A 26,862-nucleotide genomic window follows, 5' to 3' on the forward strand; every position below is an offset into this window, starting at 1 on the left:
CCGTCCCCATTGGCCAGGGAGTTTCCAGGGGCGGATCCTGGAGCAGGGCCGTGGAGAGCCCGCTCCGCCCCTGCTGTACTGCCGTTCTTATTGGTTGGAAGGCCCACGAAGGGGCGGGACCTAGCATACAACTAGTCCGCCCCCTGACCACGCCCCCGCCCCAGCTCTGCTCTCGCATTCTGAGCCTTGCTGCTGGCGGAGCGGATCGGTTCACCAGGTAGGGAGTTTTTGGGGTGCTTCAGGAGGGGCGTATAGGAAACTTCACTCTCAAGGCCCCAGAAACAAACTCACTGGGGCTTCGGTTGCCTTTGCCGCCAAGACCCTCTTGCAAACCCCTGTGCTGGCCCCTTCTAGCTGGCCATCAGGGGCTTGGGTGATAGCAGCTCCAGGCCCCTCGGAAATGCCCCAGCTGCCTCCTGAGCCTGATGGGAAGGGTGGGTGTGGCAGCAGCAGGAGGGACTCCAGGCAGACGGCTGGCAGTACTTCCCGCCTGGCCACCTGTTTTCTGCGTTCTGGGAAAACTCTCCTCCTCTGGACCCCTTCCCTGCCCGTTTCGCCTGCAGGCTGCACAGGCGTGGGGTGACCCAGTGCAGTGGGGCGAGGCGCGGGGAACGCCGGATGCCGTGTGCCCCCCTGCCTAGCCAGCTGTGGGCTCCGCGGGGGAAGAGTGGCCTGTCCAGCAGGGGGAGGGGAGCACTGCCCCGGCGCCTCACTATTGGCCGCATCTGGGGAGGGAGGAGCCAACTGGGCGCACTTGCCTGGAGTGTTTGCGCCCGGATGGGGAGCACCCGAGGCGGAGGAGGAAAACTTCACCCGCGCCCACAGCCTCCCTCCCCCGGGCCGAGGTTGGCAGGCCGGAAATGCAGCGCTCTTTTGATTCCCCTGCTTTTTTGGGGGTTAGAGTAAATGTGAATTTAGGAGACAGGAGGGCGTAGATCAACCTCCCACGCAGAGTCCCTCCCTGATGGTTCGTTAAGAAATAAGTGGCAGCTGGCAGCCTCAGTTTCTCCATCTGTTAATTGGAGATCAGCAGCCCTGGTGGCGCAGTGGTTAAACACCATAACCAGAGTTGGCTTTTGGGACCCGCTCAGCATTTTTGCAGGCAAATGATTTGCAGCCTAGAAATTCAACCCTGTGGGGCAGTTCTCTGTCACTGTGCTCCAGAATCGATCTGAGGGCACCAAACAACAATAGATACCAATATAATGTGGCATAGTCCTAAGGAGTTGTCTCTGGTAGTTCGAATCCGCCAGCGGGTAGCGCGTCAAGGAAGAAAGATGGGTAATCTCCCCTGTGATTTACAGCCTCCCGAAAAAGAAAAGCCACTAGAGGATCAGCTGTGAGTCACTTCTGAGTCGCCAGCAATGAGAAAGGGGTGTGATAAGGATAGAACGAGCCGACTAGCTAGTTCCTGGAGGAACATTTGCTCATAGTAGGACGCTCTGGTGGTCTACTGGCAAGAAGCTGCGCTGCAATCCCGAAGGCTCGTGTTTCAAATCCACCAGATGCACCGCTTGAGAAGGAGGGGCAATCTCCTCTTGTGTCAGTCGGATCTGATTCGACGTTAAAACGAGGTGGGGGGAGAAACAAAACCAAACCCCAAAACGACTAGTAGCTGATCCTCGATTGGATTTGAGAGGTGGTAAATCGCATAGATGGCCTTTCTGGTGATTTTACCATCAGAGCAGGATGGCCTATGAGTTAGTAGTTCAAGTCCCTAGGATCTAGCACTAGACTATGACACCAATGTCCCTCGCTAGTACTACACTTCCTAATCGCTCTGTTTTTATTTTTTGGTTGCTCTGTGTCCACGCTTGGCCCATCCGATCCCTCCTTCACTCCCAAGCCAGAGAGAAGTTGTAAACACGCAGTCTGTTCGCATCAATCCTTGGCTTGCAAGTGTTCCATTAAAACCCATCTGCTCAACTCTCCACTGTTGTCTAAGTCCCCAGCGTTTCAGCTTTTTGTGATGAGGGGACAGCCCTCTTCAGTGGTCTCTGCCAACCTCATCCCTCCCACACCCACCCTTTCCCACCCTGCTGCAGGCCCCTCTGCTGGAAATGACCTCTCCTTCTCTTGAAGTGGTCCTTCAGGACCCTACTCAGCATTCCCTCCTCTTGGGGAACTGATCAGACACCCCAGGAAGTTGAGGTGTTCCTGGAGCTCCCACCTCCCTTTTTGCTCAGGGCCTGCCTAGAACGGTGCCTTCTAAAACTGCTTGTACTGCGCATGCCCCACCCCAGCCTCGTGCTGCACCCCCAAGGTGTATCCCCCCTTTCCCCATCCCTCAGCCCCCTACAGGGCTGGCAGCCCCTCCAGTACAAAGATGGGGTCCTGTTTGAGGTGCACTGCTGGGGAAGGAATGGTCCTGGGGTTTTGGGGTGGGGTTGAGGCCCGCCCTGGTGGAAGGGAAGCATCTTTGACCTGCAGCCAGTGTCAGTCCAGAGAATAGCAGAGCCTTTGATTCCTGCCCCATCAGCAGGGACAGGAATGGAGGGCAGGATTATTCTAGCTGACACCTCGCCTGACAGCCCCAGCATGGGTGATGTGATCCATTATCTGAGCCTAGCCTGAGCTGGTGATGTCTATGGGGCAGTGCCTGCCCCTGGGGAACACGTCCAAGTTCCCTGGGTCCCATTTGACAAGTGATGAAACTGAGGCTGGGAGAGGGGAGCACTGGCTGGGGGTCACAGAGGATGGGTGAAGGGGGAAAGTTGGGGCAGGAACTCTAGCCTCATGTCTCAGCCACCAGATACTGAGGGAGGGAAGGCGCATGTAATGAGTGAGTGAGTGAATTGGGGAGGGCGGGATGCAGAGTAAGATTCTGGTCACTCCTAGGAGGGCTGCCCGAGGGTGGGAGTTGTTGGATTGTCCACTGTGCCAGGCTGCTGCCAGGGTTGGGATGGGATATCTTCTGCCACCTGCCTACAACCTGCCCTGGGCTTCCGGTGTCTCCCCAGCACTTAGGACCCCGGGTGGGAAGGGGTCCCAGGGAGGGCATCGACCCCTACCCCTGTCAGGTGGTTTTCATGCCCCTGGCAAGCAAGCTGGAGTGGGACTGGGGGCGCCCTGCCTTCTCTGTTTTTGTTCCTTCTCCCTCCTCTCTTTTCCCTTCACCCCCTTTCCCCCCTGTACAATGAGAGCTCGCATATCCCATCAGCTTCTGGCAGGCGCTCCGCCCCTCTGCCTTCTAGGGTCGCCTCTGTCCTGCCCCTCCGCCCTGTGGGGTCGCTTCTACCCCGCTGGAGCCAATATTTTCCCAGCAGGTACCAGGGCCTTTAGGCTAACCTGTCCTCACCGGAAGCCCCGCCCCTCTCATACTCACCCATCCTCTCACACTGGGTTCCAGTCTGTCTCTGCCAGGTGGACAAGTCAGTTCACCTGAGGTGCGGCTCCTGGTGGTCAGCGGGCCAGCAACATGGCATGGCCCTCACGGCTGCTTGATAGAGGGTTGCGGGCCCACCACAGCCTGACCCCATCTGAGTGCGCACTTGAACACCGTCCTCTCCATGTTTTAGTTTCCTGCCCTGTGAAATGGGTTCATAAAAGACCAGGTGGGTATGGGGATTCAGGCACAGAGGTTAGCGGGCAGTGGACATCGCTCTCTGCCCCACCAGGGGTAGTATGAGCTAGCATCCCTCACCAGCTACTGCTGGGTCCAGGCCCTGGGCCTTGTAGGTAAAGTAGGGAGAAATCTCACTGCTAAGCTCAGTCAGGGTAATGAAAGGAGACCCAGTTTTATAGAGCAGGCTCTGAGAGGTTAAGGCTTTGCAGAAATGTTACGTACAGAATGAAGCATCTGACTTGAACCCAGCATTTGCGCCCCGGCCCCATCTCCCTGCCTTCCAGCAAGGGGTCTGAAAGGACTGTGAGTGGAGCTTTGGGACAGTGAGCTGCAGACTGGCTCTCACTAATGTGTGCATGGTGGATGGTACAGCTGGGGGCCCTCCCTGAATGTTTGCTCTGCTTCTGCCTCCAAATAGACTTTTTTTTTTTAATTAAGTGACTGTGGTTTGAGTGAAAGTTTTCAGAGCCAAATACTTTCCGCTTTTCAGTGTATCGTGTTTTGTTTCACAACATCAGTCGCAATCCCCTCAATGCAGCAGCACGCTCCCTACTTCCTCCCTGGGCTTCCTGTTTCCATTCCTCATTCTTTTCTGCCACTCTCTGCGCTCTGCGCCAGGTTTTGTTTGGGGACAGACGCGGCCCCTTCGGTCTCATAAAGGTGATTGTAATGTGGGGTGCATTTCTAACCAGTGTCTTTGTTCACTTTATACACCTGTCTTGTCTGGCTGTCAGATGATCGGGGGAGGTGTGTGTGTGTGTGTGTGTGTGTGTGTGTGTGTGTGTTCCATTCCAGGTTTGCAGCGTGTCCCAGAGCCACAGTCTTGGGGGTTCCACCAGCTTTGATGGGGTGGGCTTCCAGGGACTCCTCCAAAGAGGTGTGATTATGCCTTCTGGGAAGATGGAAAGTGCGGGGCCCGGCAGGATTGAGTTCTAACATTATGGAATGGATGTGGTCAAGGAGACCAGAGCTTGACCCTAAGGAGCAACTCATTCCTCTGTGAATCACAAGAATCTTCCAGGAGCACCTATAGGGTGTTGTTATGTGCCAACGAGTCACCTGCAACTCATAGCAACCCTATGTACAACAACCCTAAACCCTGCTCTATCCTGCGCCAGTCTTATTCTCTCTGACACACCTACTCCCATTACCCCAATCACTGAATCAATCCACCTCATAGAGGGTCTTCCTCTCTAGCGCTGTCCCTCCACCCTCCAAAGCATGACATCCCTCTCAAAGGACTGGTCCTGCCTTGCAGCATGTCCAAAGTATGTCAGACAAAGCTTCAGAATCCTTGCCTCTAAGGAGCAGGCTGGCTTCACCCTCTCCAGGATGAACCTGTTTGTTCTCCTAGTGGTCCATGGTATATTCAATACTCTTTTCCAGCACCACAGCTCATCATCCTTAGTCATAGTCCAACTTTCTAATGCATAGCAAGCAATTGCAGAGACTGTGGCCTGGATCAGGTGCACCGTAGTCTCTAGACTGACATCGTTGCTCTTCAGTACTTTGGCGAGGTCTCTGACAGCAGACTTTCCCAATGCAATTCATCTCTTGATTTCTTGGCTGCTGGTACCAAGCTCAGTCTCTTCACCATCCATCCATTATGTTGCGCCAATCGGCCCAGTGGTGGGAATCTTTATTTTCTTGATGTTGAGCTTCAATCCATATTGAAGGCTGCAGTCCTTGACCTTCTGCAGCAAGCACTTCAGGTCCTCCTCCGTTTCAGCAAGCAGGGTTGTGTCATCTGCATAATGCAGATTGTTGATGGGTCTGCCTCCAATCCTGATGCCACATTTCTCTTCATAGAGCCCAGCCTCCCAGATAATCTGTTCTGTATATAGATTGAAAAGATACGGAGATAGGACACATCCTTGGCTCATACCTTTCCCAATTTTGAACCATGCAGTGTCTCCTCGGTCCATTCTGACGACTGCCTCATGGTCCAAGTATAGGTTTTGCATTAGCACAATCGAGTGTTCTGAGATTCCCATTATTCTCAGAGTCAGTCAAGTGCTTTTGCATAGTCAATGAAATACAGATAGACATTCCTCTGGTACTCTCTGCTTTCGGCCAAGATCCATCTGACATTAGCTATAATATCTCTAATTCTAAGGCCTCTTCTAAACCCAGCCTGCACTTCAGGCAGTTCACTGTTGATGTACTGTTCCAGTCGGTTTTGGATAATCTTTAGCAGAATCTTGCTTGCATGTGATATCAGTGATATTGTTCGATAATTTCTGTACTCTTTCGGATCACTTTTCTTCGGAATGGGAACAAATAAAAGATCTCTTCCAGTCAGTAGGCCAGGTGGTTGTCCTTCAGATTTCTTGGCACAGCTTGGGGAGCACATCTAGGGCAGCATCTATTTGAACAGAAGATTCCAAAGGACAATGCAGGAAGACAAAGTAAAGTATTACAGTGAAATGTGCAAGGAGCTGGAGTCAGAAAACCGAAAGGGGCAAACTCGCTCAGCATTTCTTAAGCTGAAGGAACTGAAGAACAAATTCAAGCATCAAGTTGCAATACTTAAGGATGCTTTGGGCAGAATATTAAATAATCCAGGAAGCATTAAAAGAAGATGGAAAGAGTATTCAGAGTCATTGTACGAAAAGGAATTGGCAGACACAGAATTTCATAAACAATGTGTGAGCAAGAGTCTATGGTGATGAAAAAAGAAGTTCAAGCTGCTCTGAAAGAATTGGCCCAAAAAAACCACCCTAAAAAACAAGGCCTCAGGAATCAATGTCATACCTACAGGGTGGTAAGTGGAAAATTCCCAGGCTATTTTGGACTGTGGCCCCTTCTCGTGCCCTTTCCCAGGGTGGAGCAGGCCCTTCTGCCAGGCCTCTCTGGGGCCTCCTGACTCTCAGCCCCCTCCCTGGCCAGGCACCAATCACATGTTGGGGGCATGGCTAGCCACTCACCTCCAGTTTACAAGAGCAGTGGTTCCACCCCCAACTCCCAGTGACTAGAAGCTTCTCTGGGGCAGAACACCCCTGTTCCAGTTTCTACCACTTCCTGTACAAAATCAGTCTTCTTTTTTTTTTTTAATGTATTTTTTTAATTATTATTATTTTTGTGTGTGTGTACTGTCAAATCAGATCTGACTGGTACAGGAGGAGATTGTCCCTCCTTCCCTGGCAGAGCATCTGGTGGATTCAAACCGTTCGCCTCTGGGATTGTAGTTGCAGCTCCTTGCCACTAGGCCACCAGAGCTCCCCTAAAATCAGTCTTCTTAATTGCTGGCTAAATAGGAGATGGATATCCTGAGGGTGCCTTTCCTCCAGGACTTCTGGTGCAAGGCCCATGGGAGGCCAGGACAGCCTGTGTGTGGGCTCAGATGCATGGATAGGTCCAGAGAACAGAACAGACATGTAGACCTACACGTGTGTACACACAATCACACACACACACACACAGAGGAACACTGAGAGGTAAAAAGATACTGCCACATCTACAAGGGTGTATGTGTGTACACACAGAAACACATGTACAACCATGGGTGAACATGCATGCAGACACACATATACAACACATGCACACTCATGGGTGAACACGTGCATACACTGCCCATCCATGCTCTTATACTTCTACATGTGTGCACATGCATAAACACACACAGTCATGGGTGAACATATGTGCAAAACTATATGCACACTCATGGGTGAACACGTGCATACACTGCCCATCCATGCTCTTATACTTCTACATGTGTGCACATGCATAAACACACACAGTCATGGGTGAACATATGTGCAAAACTATATGCACACTCATGGGTGAACATGTGAAGACACTGCCAGTCCATGCTCACATACACTGATGTGTGCGCGCACACATAAACACATGCACAGTTGTGAGTGAACAGACATGCAGACCTCCACCCCCACCCCCACACGCACACACGCAGGTAAACACACATGCGTCCATCTGTATGTCAGTGTGCGTACACCCTTATGCGTATGTCCATGTACTCTCATTATAGTCTGCGCAGGAGATGAGCCTTGCTGTGGCCTTACGTTTGGCTCTGACTGTGCAGTACCAGAGGCCTAGGGATCAGATGAGAGCCCCAGGGCTGAGGGATGACAGTGTGCAGGGAGGCACCGACGCTGGGCCCTGCCTCTTCTGTGGAATACTTGACTGGGATAGCAGTTATCAGCTGCCTGGCCCCTGCCCGTGGGCCTGGCCCCACCTATGTCCAGGGACAGTGAATAGCTCTTGGGTCACAGTTTTCCTGAAAGCTGGATTTTGACCAGCCCTCCGCTTCCCTCAGGGCTTCCAACTGGCTCATTCCAGTTTTGTTCCTCTGCTGAGAATTTGCATTTCCCCCCAGATATGTTAGATCAGAATCTACATGTTAACAGGATCTCCAGGTGACCTTTCTAAGAATCACTTATATTAAAACATTTTGTCATTTCTATGTAACTTCTCTGCAATCACCCCAGCTCCTTTTCCCCCTCAGACAGTCCATGGAAAGCAGTCTCCCCATCCTGCCATCATTTGTGCTGTCTCTGCCTCAGTTTCTTTCCTTGTCAAGTGAGCAAGAATGATGGGGCTCGACTGATGCATTTATGTTTGCACATGCAGGAGAGCAGACGCTCAGGTCATCTGGATATGTGAACGTGCACTTGCACCCAGCTCATTACATCTGTGCACACACATCTGACTATATGCATATGTGTCTGTCTGCACATGGTACGTGCATGTGTGTACATATGTGTCTGCGCATGTGTGCACAGGGTGTGTGTACACAAGGAGCTCGGAGTGGCGTACTCGGCTGGCTGGGTCTAATGCTGGTTCAGAGCTCATTTGAGGGCAGTTCACTGGATATGCCTGAGTACCTGCTCCAGGCCCGCTCCTGGGCTGAGCCTTGGTGACGTGTGGGAGGATGCTGGTCTCAGGCTTGCTTGCATTGACTGATGGGGTGAGAATAGAGAGAGAGAACCAAGCCCCACTACCATCAGTTCACTTTCAACTCATAGCAATTCTATAGGACAGAATAGAACTACACCACAGGGTTTCCAAGGTAGCTTGTGGTCTAGTGGGTGAAGAGTTGCACTGCCAACCCAAAGGCAGGTGGTTTGAATCCACGAGGAGCTCTATGGGAGGAAAAATGGGAAATCTCCTCCCATGAGATTTAAAGCCTCTAAAAACCCCCTGGAGGGTCTGCTATACACATCAGTTCTTCAGACTCAACAGTAGTAAGTAGAATTTTTATGGGAGCAGACTGCTTCATATTTTTTTTTTCTGAGGAGGTTTCAGAACTGGGGGATTCAAACTACCAGCCCTTTGGTTGGCAGCTAACCTTAACTGCTGTGCCTGTGGAATGCCTTTGGAGGGAAAGAGGCCTCCAAGTCAAGCCTGCTTCATTAAGCCAGGGGGTGGGAGGAACAGTCAGGGGCCTGGGGACAAGAAAGGAAGGGGCACATTGCATGTGATGATGCTGGTGACAGTGACACCTAATAACAGAACTGGCCCTGCCTCCTTCCTGCTGCATCTCCTCCCCTCACCCCCCCCCCATGTCTCAAAGGCCCATCCCAGCACCCTGGCCCTTGCCCACCCCTGGGCCTTTGCACGGGCTGCTCCCTTAGCCACCCATCCTCCGGCTCTCACAGGATTGAGTCGCTTTCTCATCCTGCAGGGCCTGGCTCACGCCTTCATGCAGTGTCATCCTGCCCTGACTTTTTATTCCATTTCTTTGCAGTCCTTTTGGAAATCTGTCATGATTTATGCTTGTTTGCCTCTGTTTTGTTTCTGAAATGCTGTAAACAAGGCCACCGGGTACGTGCTTGTTGAGTGACTCTGGGGAGATGATTGATTATAATCACAGTGATCAACTCGTAATGCCACCAAGACAAACTGACTCATCCCTGACACCCCACCCCCCCCAGCTTCCCGAGACTGTAAACTGCACGAGAAGAGATTGATGGAGATTGATTTTCATTCTCTTGTGGATCTAGTGGTGGATTTGAACCTCAGGAGAGGCGCAGCCTTTGGGTCGGCGGTAAGACTCCCTAGTGACACTGACAATCGCCGAGTGCTGTTCCAGACTGGTGGAGTGCAGCTATTGCCTGCAGCTATTGCCGTCTGGTCGACCGTGACTCATAGTGACCCGGTCAGGGCAGAGTGGAACTTCCCTGGGCTTCTAGGCTTTCTGAGATTACAGTCCTTGAGTGAGAGGGAGCAACACAGAGCCTTTACAGAGCTGAGTGAGCATGGCTCAGGGCTGGGGACGGGTCCACCGTGGTCCCCACTGACTTGGCATGTTACCACCTAACAACAAGCGCCGATCCTGCCATATCTCACCGCCGCTGGCAGGATCGAACTGCTTGCGTTGGACTTCGCATCTGCCCTCTTAGCCCACAGCACCACCAGGGCTCCCTCTGCTAGGGGTGTGGCATGTATGATCTCATTTCACCGTCAGCAGTGGCGTGAGAGCAGGTCTATCATAATTCCCCATTTTCCAGGTGAGGACACGGAGGCCCAGAGAGGCTGAGGAACTCGTTTGAGGTCACACAGCTGGGGAGTGGTGTAACTTGTAGGTGTGACTGACCCCCAGAGGTGAAGCAGGCGAGAGGGTCTAGATGGACATCCGCCTCACTCATTGCCACGAAGCCCTCATTGTCCTGGCTCTGCTGGGTGTGGAGGGACTTGGGCGGGGTCCCTGCCTGGAACCCTAGGCCTTGGAACATTCCAGGACTCTATGACCTGTGCTGGTGGGTGATGCTGGAGCCCGGATCTCCAGCCGGCCAGCCGGGGTCTCTATGAGGTGGGGGCTCCCCTCGTGGTCCCCTGTTAAAAGATGGGGTTTGGGAGGTAGCTATATCACTTTCTCCTAGCATGACAGAGCCGTGACCTGACGGGAATGTAGGAGCTTGTAGAGGGTGGGGGGCTGCCCTTTGGAGACCCTCCCCCTGAGGACTCAGCCTAGCTCTGGGGGTGTGGACTGAGCCCTGTCAGGGGGATTGCTAGCAGGAGGAGGAAGCCAGAAAGTCCAGCATGGTGTAGTTGGGGGTGTGTGTGTGTGTGTGTGTGCGCGCGCGCGCGCGCGCATGCTTGTGCTTATGTTTTCTGTCAGTGGGAGAGGCAGGGGAGAGACACACTGTTCACAGCTCTCAGAACTTTCTCAGAATTGTCCGTAGAGCTGGAATGTGCAGCTAATAGCCTGTGGCTGACAGTGGTTCTTATCATGTTCAAACCACGTACTTTGGGGCTATCTAGTGAAGTGGCCTTGGGCTGTCTGCACTGACTGTGGCCCTGGACTTCAGGCTGACCTTGGATGAGCGCTGAGCTGAGACTCCTCTGTCCTGGGTGGGGACAAGTCCTCCCCATCACAGCTCTGCCTCTGTTCACAGTCCCAGAGGGGCAAAGACACCCCAGGGATGGGACTGGTTCCTTGAGACCACGATTCCCCTTTCCTGCCTGGGTTCGATGACCACTGCCCTGCCGTTGGCACCAGGCTACAAAGCCCCCATCGCCTGGGCCCTCCCCTCCAGCCCTGACTCATGTGAGAGTCTTGGAGGGAATCAGTTAAGCAGGCGATGCTGAATCCTGACCTTTGAAATGTCCCCTCCTCTCTTCGCCCTTCGGGGACCCCTGTGACCGACCGGCCACCCAGTCCTGGGACAGCTGCTGGGGGCCTGGATCTCAGGGTTGATCGTGTCGGGTGTGTGTCCAGGAGCTTCTCTGAGGCAGACACTTGGCACTTCCTCTGGTGTCCAGGCACCGCAGGGAGGCCTTTAGGGACCGGAGTCCCGCTGGCTGAGGAAATCTGTCTGTCCTCTGCAATCCCTCCCCCGTCTCCTCCCTCCTTCCTCCCTCTTGTTCTAACCTTCATTCCCTCCTCATCATTTCCATACATGCGGTCACTGACTTGTTACCCCTGAGTGGGAACAGATTCATAGCTGGAATTCTGAGGCTGGGAGGACCTTGCCCCACTTGCTCTCTCAGATCCTTTAGTGGATTTGAACCACTGGAGAGGTGCAGCCTATAGATTAGCAGCTCAACTCCCTGTAGAATGCGCCACCAGAGCACCCTGGCATAACTGTTTTCTAAATGCCCAGAAATGTCTTGGAAAAAGTGTCTGTCATACTTGGGGCCTGTTGATAGGAGAGGGTTTTCCTTAGAGAGGGACATCGGGCTTGGAAAGATGGATCGGCGAGGGAGAAAAAGGCCACCAACACAGTGACTACAGCAATGGGCTCAAGTGTGTCAGGGATGTTGAGGACATCACAGGACAGAGGTCAGATCTGTGGTTCAGAGGGTTGCTGAGTCGTACGTGAGAGCACCTCGCAACGACAGGGTGCTGGCATTCTGTGCATAGTCCTGGGACGTAGAGGGGACCAATGCCATCCTTGACCCTTGGGGCAGTCTGGCATGCCTGCATGCGACCTCAGCCTGGGTACAGGGGTTGGGGCTGGGGTAGATCCCAGAGCAGGTGCCCCAGCAGCGCTCACCTCTGAGGTCTGGGTCTCAGGTGGTCGCTCCAGCGTGGCCTGACAGCACCCCCTCATCTCTCTCCAGGTTAGCCATGTCATCCGAGCCTCCCCCACCGCCGCAGCCCCCCACCCACCAGGCGTCAGTTGGGCTGCTGGATACCCCGAGGGGCCGAGAGCGCTCGCCGTCCCCTCTGCGAGGCAACGTGGTCCCCAGCCCACTGCCCACTCGCCGGACGAGGACCTTCTCTGCGTGAGTCTCAGACTGGACCAGGCAGGGGTGGGGGGTTGCTGAGAGGGGTCTCCTCCCCCAGGGGGAGATTCACAGTGGGACTGGCACCAGGTCTCCCTGTCTATCACATGGGGAGTCTTGGGCTGGGTGGGAGTGGGGGACAGGACAACTGGGGAGAGGTGTCCTGGGAAGTCAAGAGGCTGCTGGCCCCAGCCCTGCAGGCCCTGTCCTGAGCCACCGCCTCTGTAGGGAACAGCACTGTTTTGTTTACTTTGGGTGCAAATCCTTGGAGCAAAAGATACGGTTGCTATACAACACGTGTGCTGGCCTTGTTTCTGTGAATGGGTTTGGAGACCTGCTTAGAATCCCTAGACTTGACCTAGACACAAGCCTCTTCGCCTTGGGATCCTCAACGTCCTCAATGGCAAAATGGGGACAGTAGGACAGTAGCAGGTGGCCGTGAGATAACAGAGGAACTGTCCGGTGCCCCCCAGTGTCTGACAGTCACACTGCAGGGACTTGGGTTGTGGAGGATGCTGCTGTTAACTGGTTGCTATTAATAAGTTCCCCGAGGAACGCCAAGATATTTTTGTTCCACTCCCTCTTTCTAGAAGGGGAAACTAAGGCCCACAATCTTGCTAGGATCATCCAGAGGGTCTGTCTGGCAGAGCTGGGCCTCGGGAACGTGGAAGGAATGTCTTGCAAAGTTGCACCTGTGCCCTGCGGCCCTGGTGCTCAATTCTCCTGAGTGTAGGTGTGGGCGATGGCTGGGAGAAGGGGCCCCAAGAGAGCACGCAGGGGTCCAGGAGGGCTGGCCTGGGACACAGGGTCCCCCCCTCACACCTCTCTCTCCTCAGGACGGTGAGGGCTTCCCAGGGCCCTATCTACAAAGGGGTCTGCAAATGCTTTTGCCGATCGAAGGGTCACGGCTTCATCACCCCGGCCGATGGCGGCCCCGACATCTTCCTGCACATCTCAGAGTACGTCAACCAGGGCGGCTTCGTGGGGTTTGAGGCTGTGTGTGACTGGGATGCTGGCAACAGTGGTGCCTGTGACTCGGCACCTGACTGGTCCTCTGATGCTGTCTGTCCTTGTGTAACTCCATCTGGCGGAGGTGGGGTGGGATTCTACATAGCTGTGTCCATGTATGAGGCTGGGGGTGGTGGGGACAGTCCCATTGGAGTTGTCACTGGCATGTGTGAATGATTGTGTGTGTACATTGTGTGTATAGGTGCATGTATGAGAGTGTGCATGTGTGACTGTGTCTGTGTGACAATGAGAGACCCACGAGGGTGAGCCTGAGTGCATTTGCTGCCACTCCGCTGCTCCAGGAAGGAAGTCTGGGCTGGACCCTTTCTCCTGCCCCTTGCTCACTGACACAATTCCTTCCTGCGTGTCTGGAGCTCTTGGGGTCCCAGGCAGGGTGTTAGGAGGACCACCTGAGTCACTGTCTGCTTCTCCAGTGACCTCAAGACCCCTTGTCTTTGGCTTTGTGCACACCAGTTCTGCCCCCTCTAAAACTTTAATTTCTGGCTGGACAGACAAAGTCAGTCCCTGAGCAGCACAGAATATTGGACCACATTTTTAAAAACAGGATTATTCTGTGGCAAATTGTGTGATGTGATAGGAGAGTTTCCCTCCCTCCACTCTTCTCTGCAGCCCTGTTACATGTTTGTTTCAAGACCCACCTGTGCAGTTCAGACTCAGAAAAAGATCTGCAGTGATAACATCCTGAGTGTATGAGGGCGTGTCTCTGCGTTTGTTTACCCATTGGCGTCTTCCTAAGAAGCTGTGGTTTACAAAGAGACAAACATAATCCCCACAGGAAAGAAACAGTTACAAGGGATAAAGCAGGAAGGTGGAGGAGATACTTGGGTGCCTGCCTCTGCTTCTGATTTATTTTTGTGATTTGCTATACAATTCCCCATAAAATGGATTTCTGAGCCTCCTGGTGGCCCAAGCAAAGAGGGGAAAAAAGAGCAGCAATAAAATTCTCCAGTGAAACCAAACCACTTCCCAGGGAGCTCGCTGCCCCAGGGATTGGAGTCTGAAGGTCCGATCGTGAATGTGGTGGAGACTCAGGCCCATAGAAAAGGGGGAGGAGTGTCCCAAAGGAGAGAACTAGGGAACTAGCCCTCAGCACAAGAGAGACTTTCTGGAAGATTCACTGGGTATCAGGAATTCAAGAACGGAGAGGCAGCTCAGGTTCTGAATTTCCTAAGTTTAGAAGCCCTTGCCCAGTCACTTCTCAACTAAGCTTCCCGTTCTGTGACTGCTCATCCGGTCTGATGCAGAATGATTCCCTGTTCTTCTTTCCTGCCTGTAGCCCCATGCACACATGGCCTGGATGAGCCCCTATCAGCCCAGTTCCCAGGGGAGGGAGGGAGGTCCTGTGACTTTTCCTCTAGCTGCTATAATCAAGCTTAACAAAGTATCACCAAGCTGGTTAAAACAACAGAAAATCTCCGCTGGGTCTGGAGACAGAAATCTGAAATGAAGGAAGCTGCCAATGCCTTGCTCCTTCCAAACTCGCAATGGGATAGACCTTTCCCTGCTTCTTCCAGCTTCTGATGGCCTCACGCATTGCCTTGGCCTGGGGCTGCACCACTCTAATCCCGTCTCCATCTTTGTCTTCTCTCTCTGTGTCTGTCTCTGTAACTCTTAGTAAGGATACCTGTCATAATGGATTAAATCTTGTCCAGTTCCAATATGACTTCATCTTTGCTAATTACATCTTCCAAAGCCATGTGCACAGATAGCTGGGGTGAGGAGATGCACTTGACTTTTTTTTGAGAACAGAAATCCCCCTCTACCTGACTCCAGCCCGCAGAGTGGTGGGGCGCTCCCCAGTGGAGAAGGGCAGGGGTCGGTCCTGGGGAAGGGGCTGGTGGTTCAGGTGGGTGATGTTGGAAACCAGCTGGTGGTGCACGGGACCAGGAGGGGCCTGATGTGCCTCCACCCCACTGAGCTCTCCCCCCTCACTCCACAGCGTGGAAGGAGAGTACGTCCCAGTGGAAGGTGACGAGGTCACCTATAAGATGTGCTCCATCCCCCCCAAGAACGAGAAGCTGCAGGCCGTGGAAGTGGTCATCACCCACCTGGCGCCAGGCACCAAGCACGAGACCTGGTCTGGGCACGTCGTCAGTTCCTAGGAGATGCCAGCGCCCCTTCTCCTGGGCTTTTGGAGGCTCTGGACGAGGAGAAGACTGAGTGCCGATGACACGCACAGCACCACATGGCCTTTGGAGCAGCACGATCCCAGTCCGGTCCTCTCGGGTGGAAGCAGTGTGGGGGCCGGGCCGGGATGAGGGTGGTCTCAGCCACCAGTGCGACCTCTGACCATTGCAACAACCTCTCACCATCTGAAAAGCATTAAAGGCATTTGAAAAAGAGAGGCGCCCCTCTGGTGGGGGGACTGGAGGGTCCGACCCAGCCTGGGTCGGGGGGTCTGATGACCCTTCCCTGGTGAGCCCAGAGAAGCCTGTTCACCCGTCAGTTCCTTGTCCTCAGTTGTGGCGGGTCAGAGGCCCCACCTCTGCCCACTCGGGGTCTGTGTGTGACTCTTGAATGACCCTCTACCCGTGTGCTTCACCCCATCTCTCCCCTGGGCCTTGCGGTCGGGGTTGGGGGGGCACCTCTATTGCTAATTTTTTAGTTTAGGATTAAGAAGTGCTGGTTACAGGGGGTTGGGTGGGAGGGGAGTAAGGCTTCACATTTTTGCAGCAGTTGGTGCAGAGAGTCTGGAGTCGAAGGGCTTTTTGAGAGTGGGGTTGTGTGATGGGGGGCGGTAGAGAGTGTGGGAGGGGTGGGTGGAGGGAGGGGGGCTGTCTGTTTAAAGCCAGATCTTTTGGAATCCTAGCAAAGAGCGGGCTGCTTGCACATTGACAGCCTAGTAAAGTCAGAAACTGCAGGCGAAAGCCCCCTGGGGGTCTGTCCTTCCGAACCTGCATGCAGACATGTTTAAGAGTGTATTATTTTTCTCTTACTCAGTGGGGCTTCCCGCCCAGGCCACCAGTGTTTATGCACCTCTGTGAATCTGCTTTGAGTAAACAAGCACTTGGGGTTTTCTTTGCCGTGACTGGGTCTGACTCTGGTTGTGATTTCAACATGGAAACAGCCGGGTGGTGTTTGGGAAGATGTGGCCCTGGAGTGGTCAAGAGTCCATCTGTCACCGCACAAAAGGGGACACTTGGGAGCAGTGGCTCTTGGGCAGATGCCACCACTGCTGCCTGGTGGAAGAGGGGGGATTCATTGAGGCCTCTTTGAATTAATCCTAAGAATAGCTTTGTGGGGAAGGGGGTGAGGGCTGGAGCTACGTCGCCGATGACTGGTGGGGTGTTTCAACGAGCCACTGAACAGACTCATCAGGGCAGTTCCGTCCCCAGGAGCCCACTCACTCCCCTTAGGGGACCCTTCAGGGCCCCCCTGGGTGCCACCAACAGTTAAGTGCTCAACTGCTTGCCTAGAAGTGGGCAGTTTGAACCCACTCAGGTGCCTTGGAAGAAAGGCCTGGTGGTCTGCCTCCCACAGGTCACAGACTTGAGCAGCCCATGGAGCGCGGGTCCATCTCTACAGGTATGGGGTGATGGTGACTGGCTAGCTAGGTGTCCCCTGGAGGACATCCGCGTGTCTCTCTCAGCTTTGCCTTCGGGTCAGAGTGGCCTTGCTCCTCCCCTCTTAGGGTGTTCTCCAACCAGGCCCCCTCCCAAGGTCTCCTCCTTGGGTACAGACCATGTGCTCTGGAGCCTTGCATACCAACCAAGACCCCTTTAAGGGCCTGTGGTTTTGCTCTCTTCTCTCGTGGGAAACCAGGACTTTGCTACAAAGTTCAACCCCTTGGAGTCCCACATTGCGGGCATTCTGCCCAGTGAGCTGGGCCTCTCGTTCAGCTGGAGGTGACCTTTGGCGTCTGCCGCGGGCTCCATGTGCTCCAAACGTGATCACGTTCCTTCTGGCTGGCCCTGGTGGTGCTAGGTGGTGTGGTGTGGAGCAAACTTCGCTGCAGGCCCAAATGTCACAGGCTCCTTGGATGCCACCAGCAACTCCGAGAGTGAAAGATGGGGGTGGTGTGGGGGGGGAGTCTGTTTGATTTACAGCCTCAGAAACGCACAGGAAGCTCAACAATGAATTTTGGTTCCACAGCAATGAGGGAGGGAGGGAGGATGAGAGTTCAAGGCCTGGTGCATTTGCAGCTGGACAAGACTGCCCCCCATCTCCGAGTGAACCGACAGCTTCACAGAAGGGGAACCTCCCTGAATCTCTATGGGAGAGGCAGGCGCAACTGGAGCCAGAACCGGGACCAGAACTTAAAGAGTCCCAAGTCCAGGTCTCCTCCCGTCAGCCGCTTTCCTGGAAACATCTGTTAAATGTGTGCTGTTTGTCCCTGTGACTTCCTTAGAAGTGTCCCCTTGGTGCTGCGGGCAGGGCAGGTAAGGAAGGGCGTCTCCGCGCTGCAGGCTGACCCAGCCATTCTGCTTTGCAGTCTGGGGGGATGAGTAAGCCGGCCAGGTTCCCTTAGTCATCACTGGCGAGGGTAGCATTGCTTACTGTGGAATGTGGCTTTGCAACACGGGGGAAAACCAGAGGCCATTTCCTTGGTCACTTGTGGACAAGCCTGTTGTTTATTCAGCCTGCTGGGTTTTAGGGTCAGAGAGAGCTCCTTTCTGCTGCAGCCCTGTGGTGGTGGGGGGAGAGGGTCTGCGGTCCCGCGAGAACGAGAACTTGTTTTGCTATCAGCAGGCAGGCAGCTGCTGACTCCATAGACCTTCGCTGCAGCCTGTCATTGGACAGAGGAAGGCACTGGCCCCACCCCCAGGAGCCTACACACTCACCCCCTGCCCTCAAGTTCATTCTGACCCCCAAGCGCCCCCTCCATGGGAGAGCTGAGGAGGTCCCTGGGCCTTTGACAGAGACACGTTGCCACACCTTTATTCCTCAGAGCTGCTGCTGGGAGGTTTGAACTCCTGGCCTTTCTGTTTAGCTGAGCAGCCCAACCAAACTCGTGAAACCTGTGGAGTGGGCTCTACATGAAGGTGCCACAGGTCTGAAGAAAGCCACCTGGAGGGGAGGGCAGGCTCCTGGGAGGCAGCTGGGAGAACAAAGCTCTTGGGAGAAAACGAGTTCACTAAATGGGGGTGGATGGGGCAAGAGAGTTCCTGGAAAGAAAACGCATTCAGAGCTGGGGAAATAAAAGTGTGTGTGTGGGGGGGAGGGGGGAATGGGCAGAGACCACCTCCCAGGGACCCTGGAAAGAAAAGGCATTCAGAGCTGGGAAAGAAAAGAGTGTGTGTGTGTGTGTGTGTAATGGGCAGAGACCACCTCCTGGGGACCCTGGGTGTGTGTGGGGGTGTGTGTGTGTGGAATGGGCAGAGACCACCTCCTGGGGACCCTGGGTGTGTGTGGGGGTGTGTGTGTGTGTAATGGGCAGAGACCACCTCCTGGGGACCCTGGGTGTGTGTGGGGGTGTGTGTGTGTGGAATGGGCAGAGACCACACCTCCCGGGGACTTTGGATCCTCATGCTGCTTCCACTGTTTCCCAAGGGAAGTGGGTGCAATGGTGGGCACGTGTGCTGTGATGCCAGGGCGCTGTTGGGTATGTGGGAGGGTGAAGCCACACCCAACCCATCTAACCTGCTTAGGGAGGAGGTGAAGGAGGCCTTCAGAGCACAGTGAGTGAGACTCCCACTTACAGCACGGAGTGTCTCTCAGGGGACAGGAGGGTGTGGCAGGCACCGTGCGGGTGGAACCTGACTGGGGGGGCGGGTCACCTGGGGGTGACTGAGGGCGGGGGTCCAGGAGCTCATCCGAGGAGAAGCCGCCTCAGAGGAGGCGATGACTCAAGGCCATCTCCACACCTTGCCGCCTGGCTCCCATCTCCGGCCTTGCCTGGCCCTTCTAGTCACTCCCTGCCCAGCAGCCTGTCTCGGCCCGGCCTTCCTGAGGCCCCCCCAGGCTTCTCTCTAGGATGCCAGGGCCGCCCTCCACTCAAACCTGCTTTTCTTTCTAGTGCCCTGGTGTTTTGAGGCGCTGTGTGTGTGTTTTCAAACTCCTGAGGGCCCTATGCTCAGTACTGTCTGGACATTTCTGTGCTGGTCTTTTACCTGAGAGCTCCACAGGCCCACGGAATAGCTTGTTTCGTGGGTTAAAAGTAACAGGGCAGGGCCCCCCGAGGGGCACAGATGGTAGTGCCGCCAAGTGAGAATGCAAGGTTTGAATCTACCCAGAGGGGCCTCAGAAGAAAGGCCTGGCGATTTCAAGTTACTGCAGATTGGCCCTCCATCCTGCCCTGAGCCAGGGTCGTCATACCTGTGTGGGAGCTGACAGTGTCTGTCTTTCGGGGGTCCTGTGGAGCTATGTTCCCTGGTCCTCACCTGCATGTCGGGCTCCTGATGGTGCTACCCGAGCTAGTCAATAGTGAACCTGCTGTTTTCAGTGCTTTGATGACATGTTCTTGCGTTTCAGTTCCACATGTTGGGAACTGTACCTCACTTGACAGGGAAAGCCAGGCGCACAGGAGCTGCCAGGGGTGGGGGGCCTGCAGCTAGTGGGCCGCAGAACTGAGATCTGAGCCTATTTGCCCTGCTCCAGATTTTGGTGGGGGAGCACCAGGAACAGCACCTGGCGTGGGGCGGGGCTCTGGACAAGTGCTGAGCCCACTATTACTCCCTACCCAGCCCCCTGCTGCCCAGCCTGGGTCATGGAATGCCCAGAGAGAGGAGGATGGACTGGGTGGAATGTGATGACAGGAAGGAGGGGGAGGGGCAATCCTGGGGAGAAAGAGGAGGGGGAGGGACGACTGAGGTGGGAGTCTGGGGGGAGGGCAGCCCAGGCCTGCTGGCTTTGGTCCTTGCAGTGTATCCTTGGGCAGGTGGTGACATAGTGGCCACTTCCTGCCACCTGTCAAACAGGCTGGGAGGAGTCCCACTTTGAAGACGAGACTTCCAGGGCTTTCAGTGAGGGTGTGTGTGTGAGAGGAGTCTACACCAGGACAGTGGGGACAGCGCGGTCCTGTGCTGCCAGGACTCCAGATCCAGGGAGGCGTGTGTGAGGGGAGTCCACGCCAGGACAGGGAGGATAGCGTGGTCCTCTGTGCTGTGAAGACTGCAGATCGGAGAGTGTGAGGGGAGTCCACGCCAGGACAGTGAGGACAGCGTGGTTCTGTGCTGCCAAGACCCCATATTCAGGGAGGGGTGTGTGTGAGGGGAGTCCACGGCAGGACTGTGGGGATGGCTTGATCCATCGTGCTGCCAGGACCCCAGATCAGGGGAAGCGGGGTGTGTGTGTGTGTGTGTGTGTGCACGCGTGCTCAGCTTCCCTGAAGGGCGGGGATTCCTTCCAGAAGATGAGCACAGAGGGGTGAATCTGCAGCTGACCACCCCACAGTCATCGGACTGGGAAACACCCAACCACCACCAAAAACGGGGAGTCTGGGAGATTTTGGCTGAAAACAATTAAAATCACTTTAATTTGCTACTTTTCATTCTGGAAAGTCATTACAGTATCATTAGCAAAACCATACCATCTGCGTCCTGGGAATTGCTGAGAAAGTGCAGCCTGATGGGTGGGGGTGGTGGTGTCAGAGTGCAGCCTGGGAGGAGCCTGCTGTGAACCCAGAGGACACCAGGTCCTGTGTGCAAACGCTGAAGGTTAACCGTTTCTTTGGGAAGGGGTCCCTGTCCACGACCAGTGATTTGGCCCAGGCCTTGCTCTCCCTCCCTGGTTCCCACCCTTTACACCTGACACTAAGCCTGGGCACACACTGAGCAGGGCTTAAATGCCATCTCCTGCTCCTGTGGGAGGTTCAGGCCTCCCCTTAGTCCCTGAGAGACAGGTGAGGTGCCTGGGGGGCCACTGAGAACGTACTTCTTCTGGGGAAGCAGCCTGCAGCTCTAAGGTAACCAGCACCCCGAGGCCCATCTGCCAGGGCTCTCAATCCCAAGGTGTGGGCCACTTCCTCACCAGCCCCAGTGTGAGAACAGAGGCCACACCACCAAGCTGCCTGACCTGTTAAACAGATGGAAACGGGGCTAGAATCAGAGCATACCCAGAATCCTACCCAGCCTTCAGCATGGGCCCCTGGATTTCTGGGCCCCCATCATGCCATTGTGCAGGGAGACTGTCCCAGGAAACGTTCCATCCTTCCAAGTCCCTCCATGATATCGATGTGGGGAGTCCATCCATGTTCCCACAGGCCCAGGGTCAGAGAGGTCCCCGTGCAGGAGCGGGGGGGTGGAGTCAGGGTCGGGCTGGGGTGGGAGACAGTCAGCTACTGAGGTATTCCTGAGTCTGTTAGGATCTGTCCATCCTCCTCCTGGGGTGGCTTGGAGGCGGGGGGGGTGTGATCTGCACCCCTGATGGCAGTGTCACCATCAGCTCCTGTGTGATGTGGAGAGCCAGTGGCAGGCTGGGATGTGCCATATGGGAGGGAGGGACCAGGCCTGGCATGGGATGGCACCCTCAGAAGAAGAGGCCCTGGCAGATCCTGCGCGTGTCCTCGGGCGCCGTCACCGTGTGGCCCAGGGTCCGGGGGTCCGTGAAGATCTCGTGGTCGTTCCCACCCTGTGAAGACAAACAGCAAGGCTGGGGCCTCCCATCTGCTGAGGGGGCCAGTGCAGCAACCCTGGGGGCACCTGACGCAGCACGTCCAGACCTGACAGTCCCAGCCTCCTGCTCAGCCAGTTTCCAGGAGGAAGGGCACAGCCGCTGCCCTCTCCTTGAACTGCAGCTCGTGCAAAACCCGCAATTACGCCTCTGAAAGGAACCACAAGCACCCAAGGCCTGTCTGAGGCGGGTTTTCTATAAAGACAGCAGCAGGCACGACAGGTGACAGAAGCCTCACGGCTCTGGCTGGTGCCAAGTGTGGCTTCCTGACAAGATGCAGGGCGGTGCCCAGCGGGCAAGCCAGAACTTTCTGTGATGATGTATATACCCTGTACGTCCGCGCTGCCCTGGTCACAGCCCAGGCGCAGCCCGAGCCTCTTAGAGGTGGCTAATGAGAACTGACATGGGGCACTCAACTTTTAACTCACTGACATTTGGACAGGGGGCTGGCCCTTGATGGCCTGCGCTCAGGCCCTGGTTCTGCCCATGGTGAGGCTGTGACATTGGTAGTGAGGAGAGGTGGCCTGGAAAGGACTCAGAGTAGGGCCAGGTCAGCGCTGCCTTGAGGCCACCAGCTTGCTGTTTCCACACGTAATTTCACCTCCGGGAGAGGGATGAGGAGGTTCTGCCCCACCAATGTCACCCTGGCCACCTATCTGGACCCCTGGTATCGGGTTAGATGGGTACTGGCTACCCACCCTGTTGAGACCACTGCTAATTTTCCTTAGGAATATCCATATTTTCCTCATAGAATGGGATGGGCAGATTACAAGGACCCTTGGAAAAATGGGCAGCAAAATTGGTTAAGCACTCAACTGCTAGCAAGAAAATCCCCCAAAACCCAAGGTTGGCAGTTCAAATCCTCCCAGAGGACTTGGCGGCCAAGTGTCTGAAAGGCCAGCAGCCTGAGAACCTGTCCGGGTGTTTGTATTCTGCGTGTTGGGGGTCACCGTGAGTCAGCACAGTCTTGAAGGCACCAATCACAGTGATGAAGGTGGTGGGGCCAGCAGCTTTCCCCAGGGAAGCCAGTACGGAGAGAAGATTCAAGTCTGTAGGTAAGCGGGATAGTGTCTTAAAAGCAGTTCCCACTACTGTTTTCGACATCTCATTTGCCGGGTGGAGGTGAAGCTCATCGTGGGGACCAGGTGGGGAGTGGCCCTGTCATCACACAGCCTGCATCTTCAAAGCTGGGCATGTCCTGGAGTTACTGGAAGGGCAGTGGGAGCCACTGGATGCCTGCAAGCTGGGCACAAGTGAGATCTGATGATGGATCTCTCTGGGGGACACAGGAAGGGGAGGGGCCCGGACAGATCAGCACTGTGAGAGCCATCTCAGACGCAGGCATGGTTTATGCTAGTCCAGGGACAGCGGTCACTGTCCCATGAGGGGACAGCTGTGTACTGATAAACTGTTCGTGTGGCATCAGTGTCCTGTTTTCTGACGGGTCAGGGCAGTGCCCATATGGACCGACTTCCGGTGCATGTGCACTGATGCTAGTAATGCTTAGGGTCCACCTGTCCTGAAGGGCATGCACTCGATGCCGACAAGCAACAGGACAACAGGGAGGACGAGTGTGTCCCCTGGCCAGCCAGGCCCCGCTCAATGTCAGATTCAAAAGAACATCTGCACCCCCAACACCACCATCCCTTCTCCCTGCCTTCTCCTTTGTGACTCTCAGGGGAGGGGGGCTTCCTTCCTGGACCCCTGAGCTTGCAGGTCGGGTCAGGTCAGGTGAGGTGGGAGCAGCCGACTGGACGTGCTGAGCTGGTGAAAGCACTGGCCGCTAGGATAACAAGGCTTAGGGAACAGGACGTTTCAAATCCCGGATCTGCATGTGCACTGAAGATACCAGAATCCGGTCGGGAGCCCAGCCTCCCCCTGCCTTCCCAGAACAATAGCCTCGTTTCCCAGAGCGACGATGCAAGCAGGCAGACGGAATGAGTGAGGGATCACATTCTCACTGATGTGTACACCCCCATCGCCCTGGGCCTGTGAGCCTCAGCTGGGGCGTAGAAAGGACCGGCAATTAATACTTATATTTCTCAAAGGCCAGGGTCCGAGAGAAAGCATGATGCTGCCCAGGTTCAGACAAAGGGCCAGGGTGTCCGCTGTCAAAGTGTCACATGTGACGCAGAAAAACCCAATTGCCAATGCATGGCAGGAGAGGGATGTGGACCATAGTCTGTTCCACTTGAACAACCCACTGCCTGGAGCTGATTCAGGCTCCCGGGGACCCTAGAGACACCACAGAGCTGGAAAATACAAGCTGCTTTCTTTCTCTGTTTATACTTTCAAAACTCAGCTTTCAGGAAATAAAACGTTCTTATAGTTAAAGAGCCCTACATCTTAGTGCTACTGCATCTCCCTCCAGGCGTCCCCAGGACTCAGTGTCATTTGCTGGTTTTGCATCCTTTCAGACCATTTTACCACAAACGGGCAGTGATTTCCCCACCTTTGGGAAGTGCTGCGGACTGGTCATCCCCTGCTGCTCACATGTCGTCCGGCCCACAAAGGCACAGCGATGGTGGGCACAGTCCTGGTGTGGACAGTTGTCACAGCCCATGGTGCCCTGCTGAGCGCATGGCCCACACTGCAGTTAGCTAATCCTCCAGCAGGGCAGGTCACCTCCTCACCCAAAACCGCCCTTCACAAGTGCACCAGTGTCATGGGGTGCTGTCAGGCGACTTCTTAATCAAACGACAGCCTGGGACTGCCCCGAAGTCTTTACGGGAGTAGATCACCAGGCCATTCCCCTGCTGAGCCCCCAGGGGAGTCCAAACCAGGAAGCGTTAACCACTGCACCCCCAGGACCCCTCTGCATCCGTGTTCTGTATGTGATTTATAGTGGAACACTCAAATATAACTCCTCAGTCATGGACACGCACAAAGTGAGTGGAATGGCTCAGATACTTGTCTAGAAAGCACGACATGAGCAAAGGCCGTCCTGCTGGTGGATTTGAGGGACACAGAGCCGCGGGGAGGGGACCCAGCTCTGAGCACGCCTCCCACAGATGCCGGCTGCTGTGGCTGAGGGAAGGCTCGGGGGTTTCTGGGACTGACAAGCATTGTGCAAAGCCCAGCTCATGCCTTATTTCTTCACCCTGCTCTGCTGATTGCTCAAAGCAGGGGGCACCGCTGTGACACCTCAAAGCCCTGGAGGGAGGTCGCGTTGCTGGGGCAGGGACCTGGAATGCAGCCAAAATGTGCCAAGCTCCACACAGAAAACGGCTTTCCACACATCAGTCATCTAGGACGCAGCAAAGCTGGAAGCCAGCCCTGGGGGCTGCTCCGCGCCTGGATTTCGAATGCTGACACTGTCTTTAGAGGTTCAGCTGCTGCATTGCTAATTCTCATTCCTCAGAAACCAGCCCCGGAAAGCGCCCCCAGGAACGCTCACCACATTGTTCTGGTGACAGTAAAATGTGAGAACAAATCCTCCGGTGCCTCCACCAGGAAAGCAGTGGGCTCAGTGACGCCTGAGTGACAGAAAGCACAGACTCCCGTTTCCAGTTAGTGTGCAGCAAGCAATGGGAAGGAAAATACGAGAAGGTGGAAATGGACTGGGAGGGAGCTCAATAAAGCATACTTGTCTTAAAATGTTGATGTTACCTACTGTCGAGTCAGAACTGACTCACAGCTGACCCTCCAGCGGGTTTTCAGAGGCACTGAATCACACAAAAGGAGACTGTCTATCTCTCTCCCACGGAGCAACAGATGGATTTGAACTGTGACTTCACACTGGCAGCAATGGTAACACAACAGAAAACTTAAGAAGTCTATTTCTGATGATCTCAACAACTACACTCTAGCTGGTGGAAACCTCGAGACTATGGCTCTGAGTCACATTCAAACAGTACTCACCCCTGTGGCTCAACTTACAGCCAAACGATAGGCAGGCCTTAATTAGATGACTACCACCAAGGACTCATGCACTCCTCAGAACAACCAATTATCCAAGATAGAAAGGACAGGATCTGCCCGGGGAGAAAGTGCAAAAGGCAGGAAGAGGTAGGACAGAAAGATTACTGGAAATGAGAATCACAGGGAAGAAGCCGGAAGAGTGCAGTTATGTCGTGGGCATTATAACTAGCATCAGAAGGTGTGTGTGAATGGTTGAAAGGAACACTAGTCTGCTCTGTAAACTTTCACTTAATTAAATAAAAGTTAAGTAAAGGGTAAAAATAAAAAGTAAACTGCCTCTTCCTAAAATATGTGTGTGCATCCTAACCCTAGTAGGTGTGGAGAGAATGCTGTTTAGAAGTAGGCTTTTTCTTTGCTGTTATTTAGATCATAAGCAAAGAGGATGGGTCTGAAAATTACTATTGAGCTTTTTTTTAAAAAAAGCAGATCAGACACAGAAGTGCACATGGATGATAGAAAAGATGCAGGTGAGGATTACAAGGGAATCCAGGAACACCAGGGCTCACAATCAGGGAAAAAATCAACATGTCTCAGACTCTGATCTGGACTGTCTATCTTCAGAACTCAGAAGATAAACTGCTGTTCTTCAAAACAATTAAAAAAAAAGGGGGGGGGGTAGGGAGAAGAAAAGCTGGACCTCCTTGTGTCAGCGCTGAGATGGCTATGCAGCCTACTAGAGCAGAAGGTCACCCTGACAGGAGGCTCTGTCCCCGTGACCTCTCCTTCTCCAGGTAAGAAATGGCACCAAGATGGGAGGACGAGGCAACTTCTTAGCACATCCACACCGTGTGGGGTCGGCAGCTTAATTATTTTAAATCAGAAGTGACCAGTAACTAGTTTGCTTTTTTTTATTTTTATTTTTATTATTTTTTTGTGCATGTACCGTCAAATCAGATCTGACTGGTACAGGAGGAAATTGTCCCTCCTTTTCCGGCAGAGCATCTGGTGGATTCGAACTAGTTTGCTTTTTTAAACAAACTTGTTCTAGTACCAGTTACTTTGTCACTAGCTGTGTGTCACTGTGGAAGTCACTGCCTGAGTCCTAACTAAACTGCCTGGAAAGGGAAACGGGACTGCCTTGGCTCCTTCATGCTGCACGAGCACAG

The 26,862-nt window shown here is 54.3% G+C and overlaps 2 protein-coding genes across 2 annotated transcripts in view; one reads left to right on the forward strand and one right to left on the reverse strand.

Moving 5' to 3' along the window:
• The first annotated feature begins 184 nt into the window (after positions 1-184).
• On the forward strand, positions 185-15,387 carry CARHSP1 (calcium regulated heat stable protein 1, 24kDa). Its single transcript, XM_006895218.1, has 5 exons — positions 185-208; positions 4,361-4,369; positions 12,092-12,256; positions 13,093-13,215; positions 15,225-15,387. Exons 3-5 carry the CDS (start codon positions 12,099-12,101, stop codon positions 15,385-15,387), a joined length of 444 nt encoding a protein of 147 aa, XP_006895280.1. The 5' UTR covers positions 185-208; positions 4,361-4,369; positions 12,092-12,098.
• A 6,304-nt stretch (positions 15,388-21,691) lies between these two features.
• Positions 21,692-26,862, reverse strand: part of PMM2 (phosphomannomutase 2) — a 27,715-nt gene continuing 22,544 nt past the window's right edge. Inside the window, exon 8 of the mRNA XM_006895219.1 lies at positions 21,692-21,793. Coding sequence (XP_006895281.1) covers positions 21,692-21,793 — 102 coding nt within the window. The remainder of the gene's footprint in view (positions 21,794-26,862) is intronic.

Source organism: Elephantulus edwardii, unplaced genomic scaffold, assembly GCF_000299155.1.
Source record: "Elephantulus edwardii isolate Elephantulus edwardi_28Jun2011 unplaced genomic scaffold, EleEdw1.0 scaffold00162, whole genome shotgun sequence".
In the NCBI taxonomy this organism is placed as follows: domain Eukaryota; kingdom Metazoa; phylum Chordata; class Mammalia; order Macroscelidea; family Macroscelididae; genus Elephantulus; species Elephantulus edwardii.

Bases quoted from the DNA above. Each gene is read 5' to 3' on its own strand.
- CARHSP1 (XM_006895218.1), top strand. From the start codon at position 12,099: ATGTCATCCGAGCCTCCCCCACCGCCGCAGCCCCCCACCCACCAGGCG. The intron at 12,257-13,092 runs GTGAGTCTCAGA...CTCTCTCCTCAG, and splicing joins CGGACGAGGACCTTCTCTGC to GACGGTGAGGGCTTCCCAGG. The intron at 13,216-15,224 runs GTACGTCAACCA...CTCACTCCACAG, and splicing joins ATCTTCCTGCACATCTCAGA to CGTGGAAGGAGAGTACGTCC.